This window comes from Acanthochromis polyacanthus, chromosome 3 (assembly GCF_021347895.1).
Source record: "Acanthochromis polyacanthus isolate Apoly-LR-REF ecotype Palm Island chromosome 3, KAUST_Apoly_ChrSc, whole genome shotgun sequence".
In the NCBI taxonomy this organism is placed as follows: Eukaryota; Metazoa; Chordata; class Actinopteri; family Pomacentridae; genus Acanthochromis; species Acanthochromis polyacanthus.
The window spans coordinates 20,868,811-20,882,801 of NC_067115.1; the positions used below are offsets into that span (position 1 = coordinate 20,868,811).

Sequence of the window (13,991 nt, forward strand, 5' to 3'; positions counted from 1 at the left end):
GTCATGCCAGCTGACTGGGTTTTAAGGCTGAAAAGCTGATATGGATGGGCTACAGACAAAAACAAATACAAGCAGTAAGTGATATGCGCAGAGGAAAAACTTGTGCTAAATTTTCACAAGTTAAATGCCTCCAAGTAATTCTTGCACCTTTTTTTTTTTTAAAATCCATGTGTGCACTAAAAGACTCAGCTTCTGCACCTGCTGTCTTTCTATGAATCATCAGTTTGGTTCTTTCAGAGATTGCTTTCTGCAGAACAATCTCCAGCACAGGATTACTGCAGATGACGCTGGTGATTATGTCAAACATTAAGAGTAGAAAGGATGGACAAAAACACAAAACCACCCAGCAATACAAACTAGCACTGCAGTAGAGACAAATCAAATTGTCATTACTGTCATTCTTGTGCCATAACTAAGTGCTGTTCACTAAGTTTACTATGACTCCGTGCTAATGAGGGTCCCCTTGGGATTTCTAGAACAGTTTTTTGTATTTTACATTTTAACTGCCCATGGTACATACAGGAATGGCTGCTATGTCAAAATAACTCCAGTATAAACCACTATAATGAACAAGCGTCGAACTGCCAATACATTGGCTGCAAACACTATATAAAAGGCATAAAAGCAGGAGGGGAGTCCAGAAGTAAATAAATACAAATTTGTACTGTAAGAAAAGTCTTGGCCAAGTTTATAATCTGAAAATTTGAGCCTGACAATATCTGAATTGAACACAGAGCTACTGTATTGCTGGGTTTGTTTTGCTTGTCCTCCACAATGCATTATAGGGACACGACTATGGCATGTGACAGACACTAACATTATAGCGTTCATGCATGTTTCAGTACCGTATGTACGTGTAAACAAAGGTTAATAAATCAGGAATGAAATTTAATAATCTTTCATTGTAGTGCGAGTGTACCATTTCTACAGTGTCATTTCATTTGCAGTTATTTCCATCATATATCATGGGTAACATGCAGTATTTGGAACCAGAAGTTGGCCAACATCTTAGTTTTGGACTAGAAGTACACAAGATTTGAGCAAATTTTATTCCGTTTCTGAACTGATGTGAACTTCTGTACTTTAATACAGACGTATATTACGACAACGGATCGTAGACTCTACAAGAAAACAGATGATGGCAAACTTGGTGTTTAAATACCTGATGAAATCCTGTCATTAAAAAGAGCCCTGAGATATGTAGAAATACAACATCAGTACAAACCTTCATCACTCACCTCCACGTACGTCAGGACAAACCAGCATTGGATTTCAAGATGGATTTTATTACAACAGATTGATAAAACATTACAAAGGATGCATACAAGTAGATTTTTGACCAAGGAATATTAAAACAAACCTGAAAAAAAGAAATACACTAGAAACTGATGAGTTGTGGATTTTAGCACTACTTAGTTGGAATCATTTTCGTCACTGAGACCCTCACCAACCAAGGTTGGGGACGAATGTCCAACAGCACCTAAGCATGCTGTGAGGGCCTCAATCATATCTACCAAAAAAAATAAACAAAATAAATTTAATCAAATGTTTACAAGAGAAACTTGCCTTTGTAAGGGGTTGGTACGTTCATGTAACTCCAGCAGCTTCAAAAGAAATATGAACCATTTTAACACACTTCACTTCTATGAACCTGAGTGAAACCTATGGGAAAAATATATCCTCACATGTAATCAAATAGCAACAAAATAGCTGTTAGGAAGTTGTGTGGTGTTTGGCTGTTCTCCAATAAAGATGTTACATTAAATGTCCATGTGTTCTAACAAATAAAGTTTGTCTTCACCACCACTGGTCTTACTGCTCTTTGCTTGCAGCTAGGTTTGAAAAAGCACAAGGGTGAGAGAAAGGTGTTAACCTCAAACCTAATGTGGTGGGTGCTTTGCTGCTTCAGTAGCGTCCCGCCGGAGACATGACAGGTGGCCTCAAACCCATGGGAGGGCCTCCCTGGTAAGGAGGAACCATAGGAGGACCCTGCCCATATGGAGGCATCCCACCAGGCATGTAGCTTGGCATGCCCTGAGGAGGAGCACCATACTGACCTACACAGGAAACACAGAGAGCAGAACTTTTCATTGCCACAAGTCCAAAAATTCTAGCAGTTGACATCACTTAAAGTGCAACTTGTATATTGAATTCTAGTGTGTCCTCTACTTAAGGATACCTTTACATAGTCAGTTGCCCATATGTACATTGAAGCAGGTTGAGATTGCCACCCAACTTTGAGAAAAAGTTCCAAAGCTAGGATCATTTTAGTATAAAACCTCTAGTTTCTGTTACCATCTTTCCACTTCATCTCAACACTGAAATACTGTCCAAGCAAAAATAAATATGGATTCTTCTATACTAATAAGGAGGAAGGATGAAATTTGGAAGATATTAACTAAGACTAATGGAGCTTGAAAGATATTTTAATGGCTAGGAGGAACATGAAGAACAAGTAAGGCAAGCAAATGCCTCTTAATACAGACAAGACGCATTAAAAACTACATAACACCTTATTTTCATGTGAACAGTCTATAAACATCAACCCCAATCAAATACTTATACAGTGAGTGTAGATAAAATTTTCCAACTCAAAAAAGTAGATTTAGTTTGAAGTTACTCTTTAAAAACTACGTGCACAAGGATTTTATATACCGACATGCAACAAGTTTTTTCTTACCATGCATGGGATGCCTCATGCCAGGCTGCTGTGGTGGCATGCCTTGCTGTGGGGGCATTATGCTGCCCACAGCTGCCACTGGGGGAGCAGCCACATGGGCCTGACCAGGCCTGGGTATAAGACGCTGGTAACGTGGTAACTGGGCCTTCATCTCTTCCTGTTGGCAGGGACAACACACAAAGCAAACACTCAGACTAAAAAAACACTGTTATTCCCCTCACAGTACAAAGAAACACTCACAAAAATGTTGAGGAATTGGGTACCAATGATGGCGTGCCCTGATTTCAGACTGAGGATATTCAAGTTCAGAATCATCCTTCAACATAACCACAAAAGAGAAACTACTAAGTTTAAAGATGTGCAATCTAAATGTTGCACTTGAAATCTGACCAATATTTTATGAATACCAAATTTTATTATGACCAAAATATTTATATTCAGCCACAGACTGCTGTTAAACTATTGCATCAGTCTAATTATTTATTGCTATCAGTACTTTTATGTATAATATATATATATCAGTTATTACTTACTGTGAAAAGGGCAAAATAGAAAGCTCAAGCAACTTACCAGTGAGATATCCTCATCAGGGTGGATCAACTTACTAGTCGCACTCGTGGTTGTGAGGGTGGCAGGCTTACTGGTCACTGTGGCTGGGGGTTTGGCCACAGTGCTGCTAGAGGGGTTAGAAGAAGAAGAAGTGGAAGAGGAAGAGGAGACAGAGGGCTGGGTGTAGGCAGGGAATGTTGCTTTGGGAGGGTCGGAGGAGGCGGCTGTGCTGTGGGAGTTTGCTGCAGCTCCTGGAGCATTCTGCTGAGCCTGTACAAAGACACAACACAGGTAACTGACTGGTAAAAGCAAGTCCAAACTGGAGTTTTGATCAGTTTACCAACATGCAAAAAAGAACCCTTGATGGAAAAATTACAGACACACCAAGTGGCAAAGGAGTATATAGTAATGATCATCATTATGTGATAGATTAGAAAATTCCAACCATTCCGTTAAACACTCAGGTGTATAACTGCATTCATGATTTGGTCTGCGTCTAAAATATAGTATTATATTTTCACATATGCAGAATGTATGTAGTGTACAGATTTGACATGTGAATTCACAAAAAAATCAATTACAAAGGTCCTTTAACTTGAAAACAAAACTGTTTCACTTCCACCATTTATTCTCAACCATAGCGCAAATTCTGCATGAAATGAGTTTAATCCTTCATGACCAATCAAGACATTCAGAACTCAGATTGTGGAAAAAAAAAAAAACAACTGACAGTGCATTATGCTCGGCTGCCAACATACAGTCATTTCAAAGCATGATGAGTAGTTTTTGCACATCATGCTCCAGAGGTTAGGGAGGGGTGGATGATGCTAAACAAGTTCATATAAATCCCTTCTTATGCCTCATTCTGTGTTAATTTAACAAAGCGCATGCACTATAATAAAGCTCACAGACAAAACAGATGCCAGGTCTTGTCGGGGATAAGCCCTCTCTGACACCAACATTATAGCCAACGTGTTTGTTTAGATGCACAATTAGGCTTACAAGGCAAGTACTGTTAGTGAATAATCTGATTCACAACTTTACAATTTTCAGCCAGAGTTAATAAATACGCAACATGCAGCTGCCACAGTCCACGTCAAAGTCCTGTCTGTGAGCATACTTGTGGCATGTTAGGAAAGGGAGGCTGGGAGGAGGCAGACTGAAGGTCTGCAGGTGAAGAGGAAACTGCTGCTGTGCTGCTGTGAACACCAGAGCCCATCTGCAGCATGGTGGAAAGGAGATCACAGCATTGGCATATAACATGTCCACATAATCTATACAAACTCAACCCTGAAATCTACTACACAATACCGACACTAATATACAAAATGGAATTGGTTAGAAAAAGGAAAGAAGAAAGCAGAGATCAATGGAGAACAAAAAATAAGGGGGTATACAACAACCCTGAGTGCTCAACTGAACTCCTCTAAAAAGTTGATTTTTGTGTTTGTGCCTGAGTTTTGTGGCTGCATGATGCCCACCTGTGCGGCACTGGGGAAAAGAGGTTTGGTGACGGTGGGCTGGGCCACTGGTGCTGCTGGCCGACTTTGCATTGGTCCTGCTGCAGGGGCTGGGGCCATGTGGGGCATCCCAGGCCTTGGAGCCATGTGAGGTGGCATTCCTGAAGGGTCAACCAGACGGATTCAGTTAACATTCTTCCTTCAGTACACATGCAACATGAAAATAAAAAGGCTATAGTTATCTAGCTCTTCAGTCGTTAATGTTTTAGTCTGGCATTTTCTTTGAGTGCTGTGGTTCTTACACCTTCAGTTCAAAACATCAGTCATTTATAATCATGCAAGACAAAGAAAAGTGTTGGTTCCTCTCCTTTGCCAATCTTGAACCAGCCAACTATATTTCCAGTTATCAAAATAAATAATAATCTGTCCAAAGACGAACCAGTTAATTGCTTGAATTATCATTCAAAGAATCTTCACAGATCTAAATGGTAATTTACATGTACTGTAACCAGTGGTATTTTAATAAAAAAGAGACCTTGTGATGTACACTTTCTGAGCTACAGCTTCGAATGAATTATTAGGATTATCATAATTGGAATCAACTGATAATATTCATATGTGAAAGCTTCATTCTGTGGTAGAGTTTGGTAGAGATTCACATACAAGAAAGAAAATAAACTTGTTTAGCTAAAAAAATAAAAAAATAAAAAGCAACAACAAATTGCAATCACCACTGACCTGGAGGAATTCCGGGCATTCCTGGCATCATGGGAGGCATCATCCCTCCCATTGGCATCATGCTGCAATAGGCAACAAGGACAAAAAAAATCATTAAAATAAGGTACGTGAATGACATGCATCCATAAACAAAGACAAAAGCTTAATCATGATTTAAAATAATCAATCTAGATCTGTCAAGGTATCATAGAACCTACAGTTCTAAATGAGTTCTTACCCTGGTGGCATTCCATGCATTGCAGGAGGCATGCCATGCATCATAGGAGGAACACCTGGCATCATGGGAGGCATTCCTGTAACAGTGAGTCAGAAGACATGTTCTGTTTACCAACTCAGCACTGCATTGATTCACACAGGCAGGTACACCAAAAGCAAACAAACAGCAATACCATACACCCTCTCCAACTGTACAGGCTGCATCTAGAATTTTTTTTGAGACAGATTTACAAGTATGAACCTGCTGACATGGTAGAGTTTCCTGTACGTGTTTTTGTAGCTGCCACAACATCAACACTTACTGACACATATTGATTTTTGCCTTAGTTCATGGCAGAACTGTGCAGCACTCTTGTTTTTGCTCATTCACATACAAAAAAAACAAACCCTGGCTGTTAATAACATTTCCCTGCATGCATGCACTGAATCCAAAAATGACCATGCCAACTTTTTCCACTGGTAACAATGGTGCAACCAACTTTTCCATTTGGTTGCACCTACCACCTTGTCACAGGTGATACATCTCACTTGTTGAACATCTGCATATCAACAGACGCTAAATTTACAGATGTTCCCAAACGCCTCACAGTGCAGGCTTCAGTAGCTGCTGCTTGGTGGCTGCAGATTGATCAGACAGGTGTGTGACAACAAATTACTTTAAACAGAGTAAAACACGGCGTTCCAATGTCAGAACCGAGCAATGTTTTCTCTACTATTCACTGTGTGAACGTATGTATGTATTTATGCATGTCTCACGTATCTCCCTGCCTGCATCTGCACTTTGATCATCAGGTGTGTCTGAGTTGGACCTCTCCCTGTACACCAGCTGCCCGCTCTTTACCCAGTTTGTTTGCTGTTTGAAAATGACCAGCTACAGACCAGACCACTTTATCTTTGAAACACACAACAGCTAAATAGCATCAGACAGGGACAGACTGACAGGGTCAACGAAGAAACTAGAAAAGCACTCGGAGAGCGCAGTACTCCACCAAGGCTGCTCAGTAAGTCCTGATAAGTTCACAGCGGTTGACTGATAGTAGGATCCTTTGACATAATGTTCACTTGTTGTCATAGTTACAGTGACACTGTTCCACTATCCCACAATGATGCAGAAATGTTTAATAAATCCGTGGATCCAGACTGTAATCTACATCACTGCTAAAACATAATCAATTGATACTTGTCATTTCTCCTCTTAATGAAAATTTCATCCAAATCCATTAATACATTTTTCAGTAATGTTGCATACAGAGACAGACAAACATACCAACACCAATCGTCACATGGCTCCGCCTACTCGGCAGAGTAATAAAAATTAGACTTTCCACCACTGTGGTTAACACAGCAGCTGCCTGTGGTGATTAAAGCAAAAAAACAGCCCAGTGATTATTATTCACTCACACAAATGCGACCACTTGAAAGTATAACTCGCTCTCAAAACACGATCACAAATGGAAGTATTTAGGTGGCGGTCTGGAGCCCTGCCATGCACGGGAGGAAGGAATGTTGTTGGCTTTCCCCACAGAAAGGATGAGTTTACAAATGTTGTCATTAACACCCCTGTACAAATTTCTCCAGAACTCATGGATTCAAGCTAACTCTGACAATTTAGTTAATCTCTATTCCTAACACAACCCTTCCCTGTTAGTGCTCTCTAGTTTCACTATGCAAATAATGTATAAGCTTATATACCAAACCTTTATCAGTTTAGCTCTACTATTCGCATTCAGTGCCAACTTTAAATAAGTCATAATGTATCACATGTTCCATTCCTTCTGCAAACACTCCTCCATCTCCATTATCACCTCTACAAAAGTGATTAGTTCCTCTTCCTCAAAAGTCATTATTTGTGACAGAAACGGTCAAGACACCGAAGACAAAACTTGCTATAAAGTTACAACTCTTACTTTCAATAATTCCTGTTGGAAGATTCTTCAATTTCCACTTTTTCATGAGTCACAAGTGTATAACATCAAATGAAACAATAATTTATGTGAATATTTGATTTTTTTTTTTTTTTACACATTTGATTCCAAATTTCCACTTTACTACAAAACCCTTGCCTTGGTATCCTCCAGGAGGCATCCCAGGTGCAGCAGCCACAGGAGGCATCCCTGGTTGAGTCATTGGGGCAGCATAGCCTGCCTGAGGCTGGACAGCAACAACCTGCTGAACTGATGGTCCTGCTTCATCGTCATCATCATCTTCATCAGAGTCATCTTGATTTGACTTCTTCTTTTGACTCTCTAAAACAAAAAGGTCATTGTGATGCACAAACAAAACATAAATTCTCCCACAATTCCACACAAACACCCTAAGGTTAGTTTAATGTAAGGGTACAAACTTCTGAAACAATGTAATCATTGTTATTACTATAATCTGAGGAGGAAATCGCTACGATTTGCACAGTTGGGCAGGTGCACCTCTCCTACTTACCATGTAGTCATGATAAAAAGCACTAGGAATACACCTCAATCTAATATTTCACCAAATACATCATGTAATACTTAACTCCTTTGGTAATTGATGCTTTAATCATAGACGCAATACTTGTGTTTTTTCTAAAACCAATCAAAAAAGTACATGCAGCTGAACAAACCTTGTGATTTCTGTTCTAAGGTTCGTCTTCTTTCCTGCATGTCTTTCTCTGGAATTCCCTCCATGCCGTAGATCTCCAGCTCAATGTCTGTTCTTCCAGGAATTGCATTTGGTACACTGTCAATTGTTTCTTTGTGTACCTGAAACGCAAACAAAGTGAGTCAGCTCAAAATGCAATAACAAGCAAAGCACCGTAAACAAATTGCTCATGTCGAACAAAATGTTCCAATTAATACGGAAGCCATTGCCTACTGGGACAAACGTCAGTACCTGCATGCAGTGGATAGCCAAGCCAGGGCCTGTGTACAACTTCTTGTGGCAAATATGACATTTGAAGTGCTTTGCCTTCTGGTGCTGAATAAGGATCTTTTCGTCGTCGAAGTCTCGATTGCAGTACCTTGAGGAAAGAGTTAAGGACTACACAGTATTTCTGAACAAGCCTCAAACACAACAAACCTGATATACCCACACAGACTAACAAAACAGCATTAGGATTGTTTAAAATAATCCCAATGCTCACAGCTTCCTGTTTAGAAGCAACGACAATGCAACGAAGCTTCTGAAGTTACACAAGCGTTCACATTAATCAGCCGATAAGCTGGAATCGTGTTACCCACAAGAAGCTAACATGAGCTAACATCGCGGGGAGCATTAGCTTCATTTATAGCACAACTTCGAACTCAAAGCTATCTCTTATCAAGCAAACACGCCCTCCACTAAGTATTCTACAAATAATACACTAAGTATTCTTTAAATGTCTTTACAGGACAGGAATTACCAAACCGCTAAGCTAACGTTAGCTCACAAACTGATAAACCGACGGAGAGCTTAGGCCTCCCTTTTGTCAAGCTAACGTGTAACTCCCGGCCTTTCTACGACGGCATTTTATCACCCAGACAAGAAGGATACCAGCACCACGGCTTCATCTGCTTCTTCTTTTTTCGTCCCATTTTTTAAGAATTACTGAAACGAGGTATCACAACGTTAAACACTTGTCTTATTATCTGTTTGACAGCAGCATGCTTTAGCCCGGTAACAAGGCCGAAAATGGCGCTTAGCTTAAGGAAGTTGTAGTGGACGGTGCGGTCCTGCGCAGACACAAAGACACGCCCCTAGTTTTATAAACAACAAACGGGACCTCATACAACCTACACGATTTTATCCAAACTCATACTAACAGTGCCTTATAAACAGAATGCACAAAAGACACAGTTCTCACCAGTGTTGGGCAAGCTACTTGGAAACTGTAATGAGCTAAGCTACCAGCTACTCAGTGTTAAATCAAGCTTCACTACACTGAAGCTATGACCCACAGAAATGTAGCAAGCTAAGCTACAGCAATATGGCCAAAGTAGCTTAATACATTCAAGTTACTTTTTTTTCTTACCAAAAAATTTCAGGGACTAATGAAGTCGGTCAAACGGAGACAAGAAAATGCTGACTTATTTATTATTAAACCATCATTTTTGTTCTCAGTGCTCCAAAGTTAGTAAGTTGATACACTGAGGAATATGTGGAGCTATATTTAAAATGAATCAACCTTTTTACATTAGAAATCATTGTTCTGATTTTCTTTTTAGTTTGTATTGCAGACATAATGTATCTGATAATTAAGTTGCAGTAGCTTATATTAACACACCACTTACATTGGAGGGTATAATAGGTTACATTTGATATCATTTCCATATAAAGTAAGCAATATTATAGTAAGACAATTTTATACATAATTTGGGTATTCACATTGGGTATTAAATCAAATTTTATTTCTTAAGTCTAATATCTATGTAAAATCATTCAATGCTTTCCCAAAGTGCTGTATCCACTACTACTTAACTCAATTTTGATCTTGAGTGTAAGATTAAGATATTTAATCATTTATGCCATCACTTTTGTTACCCTTTCTGTTATTTTTTCAGCCATTTGCTCATTAGTGTTAACAGTAATACTGAAGAAGACAGATTTTGGTTTTACTGTTACCTCGTTTTCTCCCATACCTCCCATAATTAAACTGATATGTATCAGTTTAATTATTTAATCCCCCAATTTATACATATTCACACACTGCCACCACAACCTTACGCTTAATTTAATTAATTTACTGCCACGCGAATTTTAGATGTTGAAAAGTAGCTCGTTTGTGTGTGCATCTTATACTGCGGTTGACATGTGGTGGTTAGCTAACTGCTGCTGGTTGTGCATATTCGGTAGTCACCTGTATATGGGTTCTCAGATTTGTATTTGACGTCTTTGAAGTTGACAGAAACTTCGCACTGGGTTGGCACAGTAGGTATCTGAAAACAACTTTTCTCCGTTTTTTCACAAAAACTCAAAAACTGAAGCGAGCGTCTGTGTGTGTGTGGATCCAGTGGAAGGGATTGTTGAATGACGACATCAACAGTTCCTCCGCTTCTATTGGTCGACACAGACATGTCGGCGTTTGGAGAGGATGTCACTGTCTGATCCTTAAAAGTGTGAGATGAGACTGCAGCAGAGCAGAAAGCTCCGCTTCAAGCAGTTCAACATTAATCATTTTTAATGTAGCTTTTTGCGTTCGCTACCGCGCTACATGACCAAAAGATTAGCTAAGCTGTTGAAACGTTTTTTGATTTTGTAAACAACGACGCTACCACGTCGTTACAGAAAAATGTAGTTAAACTACTAACGACGCTATTTGTAGTGACGTTACTGCCCAACACTGGTTCTCACACGCATAAAAATATCTCCAAATCGCTTCTAATGTACGTTGATTTTTAATTTAGCCTTATTCCTATCTTTTTAAATTGAAATTACACTTCTAACAAAGGTTAAAGGTCCTATCAGATACATTTTTTTATTATGTTTTGAGGTTGTTACAATGTGTACAGTAAAAGCTGGTAAGGTATGAATATGTTATGCCATTCCTTCTTTATTCATTCATTATTTTGCATAGACAGGCAAAATTGTGATAAATGGTCTGTATTTATATAGCGCTTTACTATACCTGCAAGGTACCCAAAGCGCTTTACAAGATACGTCACATTCACACACTGATGGCGGAAGCTGCCATGCAAGGCTCTAACCACGACCCATCAGTTAGGTTAGGTGTCTTGCTCAGGGACACACACACACACACACACACACACACACACACACACACACACACACACACACACACACACACACACACACACACACACACACATATATATATATACAGTCTATGATTGTAAATGATTAACTGATCTGCTCATGGCAAATGTATTGAATCCACATGGCACTGTGAACTTGGGTAAAAAACACATAAATAATGATAAAAAAAAAAAAACAACTGCAACCTACTAGACCTACAAATGGGATGAATGCAAACACTGAACCTCAATAATATCTAAATAGTCAAAATTTTAAAATGTGTGCGTGTGCTTGGGTAGGTACATATGTCATGGCCTAGGCTACTTATTTTTATTTCAAAATGTTTTTATTGATTTTTCTTTCTAACAAACATACAGGTTATTATTATACAATGTGCCAGTGCACGCACAATTTGGCAAATGTTGCACACTTTCGACAACAGATATCACGCCTGGCATAGCAGAGTCCAAACAAGATACTGTAACCTGAGATTGGCTTATATAACGTCAAAAAGCAAAAGCAAAAAAAAAAAAAACACATAAAATAGGAAACAGTGAAATAGAAAGATTAAAGGAATTAAAAGGACAGTCAGGCTGCAACCTGAAGAGAGGAGAAAAGGAAGAAAAAGAGAGAGAGAGAGAGAGAGAGAGAGAGAGAGAGAGAGAGAGAGAGAGAGAGAGAGAAAAGTAAGGAGTAAGAGAGAGAGGGGAACTATTCAGTCAAAGAGTTTGCATCAAAAGCACTGCTATAGTAATCTAAGAAAGGTTGCCATACCTTTTTGAATCTTTCTTGCTGAACTATGCACCTAATTTTCTCAATTTGAAGAGAAGACATCACATCAGTAACCCATCGTGAATGTTTTGGGGGTACATTAGATTTCCACTGTGTGAGAATTAGTCGACGAGCCAGCAAAGAGGAAAATGTTAACAATTGCGTTTGAGCTTTGGAAATGTTTTTATTACGTGCCACTCCAAAAATGGCCAAGAACGGGTCAGGGTCAATTTTCGTTTTACAGATGTGGGAGTATGTGTTAAAAATTTCGGTCCAAAACAAATGTAAGCTTGGGCAAAGCCAGAACATATGTGCCAGGGAATGGCCTAGGCTACTTAAACCACAAATTTGAATACAGTCCTGACAGGTGAAGCCGTCATCATCATAGATGCCGTTCTCTTCGCCACAGCTCTCATGGCACCAGATTGAACACTAGACACTTGATCCATTCCTCTGTTGCCTTTGGGTCGTCTCTTTTCCTCTCTGGTCCTTGTTCCTCCTCTCTTCATCTATCCTCAACTGTTCTCTCACTTTCTGTCTCCTCTGCTTCTCTCCTTTCTTCCTCCATCTCTTAGTCCCTCTCTCTTTTCCTCTCCCTTGCTTCTTGTTTGCCATACTCACTGCAGATAAAGTCAGTGGATTGTTACTAAAAACACTGATCATCATTATTTTTAGGCAGATGCATCCTTTTCACATAAATGCCTACTCCATTCCCTTCAAATGTGTACATGTGTGCATGTGTGACTGACAAAAAGGGTGGCCCATTTTAGCTGAAACCAGGGGGCCCAACTTATCTGAATAGGTTCAGCTAAATTGGGCCACTAACAAAAACGTCAATCTTTGAAAAAAAATGTCCAAATACCACACTTTAAGCATTATTTCTGATAGGTGTCAGCAAGACAGATATTATACATCAAAAATTTTATATATACACGTTTCTTTAATTGACTTATCATCCTTATAATTTTTATCAGAAATTCTTATGCCAGTCCACTCACCACGCAGTTTTCTGGTGCAGTGTGGATTTGAATCTTATCTCCCATCACAAAAACAACCACAGACCAAGAAAATCTGTTGTTTCATGTTAAGTACAGTTGCGGCAAACATTTGAGACCATTTGCTGTCATTGGTTCTAAAAATCAGAGGGGCTAGGACATCCAAAGCTTAAATGGCCCATTTTACCTGATGGCCCAATTTACCTGATATCACCCTATATGAGAAGAGCCCTGAGATGCAAGATGATTCAGCACTACATTAATGAAACTGACCTGACGGCTTTGTAAAAAGTGGAGATTTGTGCTGAGAATTTTGACCATTTTAAAAATGTGATTTAATGTCAGAGAAAGAGCCAGTAGTGATAAGGGGATTACTGCTGTCAGTATGGAAGGAACAGGTGAGCTGTTGGAACAGAGTGAAAAAGCAAGCTTTAGTTCCAACACTTTCTATGCCCAAACGATAGTAGTGACCCATTTTTATTTTTTTTTATCATTAAAAGACAATAAATACACAATTAAAAGAGAATAGGATGAGATAAAAACATTTAGGTTTATTAAATGTTGCTATGAAGGTATCGCTGTTTTTCTTTGTGAATGCAATGTGCTCCAACTGAAACTTGAATTAGAACTTAGAAGTAAATCATTCCATCTGAAAGGATGTATTTACATTAATAACCTCATAACATTCTAATTTTATTCCATTCCAGGGTTTAAATAGAATCTCTGTATTGATTCAGGTAAAAACTGAACTTCACAGCATGTTGGAGCAGAACCAGCAGAAAAAAAGTGTGATGGTGTTGGATTGTCAGACCGTAATGTTGCAGCTCAAAGCAGCTTTTCTATCTCAGTTCATTCTGACATTTGTAACTATGAATC

General features: G+C 39.1%; 1 protein-coding gene across 2 annotated transcripts; it reads right to left on the reverse strand.

Annotated features, from left to right (window-relative positions):
• Positions 1 to 1,265: 1,265 nt before the first annotated feature.
• Positions 1,266 to 9,335, reverse strand: znf207b (zinc finger protein 207, b). Of its 2 annotated transcripts, XM_022193822.2 has the most exons (11): positions 9,151 to 9,335; positions 8,512 to 8,638; positions 8,243 to 8,381; positions 7,707 to 7,889; positions 5,645 to 5,720; positions 5,428 to 5,489; positions 4,711 to 4,850; positions 4,350 to 4,448; positions 3,251 to 3,499; positions 2,681 to 2,837; positions 1,266 to 2,057 (listed from the first exon to the last, which is right to left on the reverse strand). In XM_022193822.2, the coding sequence occupies exons 1-11, from the start codon at positions 9,189 to 9,191 to the stop codon at positions 1,906 to 1,908; spliced, it is 1,425 nt and encodes a 474-aa protein (XP_022049514.1). In that variant the 5' UTR covers positions 9,192 to 9,335; the 3' UTR covers positions 1,266 to 1,905. The 2 variants fall into 2 exon arrangements, with proteins under 2 accessions (XP_022049514.1, XP_022049515.1); XM_022193823.2 differs by lacking the exon at positions 4,350 to 4,448 and having other exon boundaries at positions 9,151 to 9,333.
• Positions 9,336 to 13,991: the final 4,656 nt, after the last annotated feature.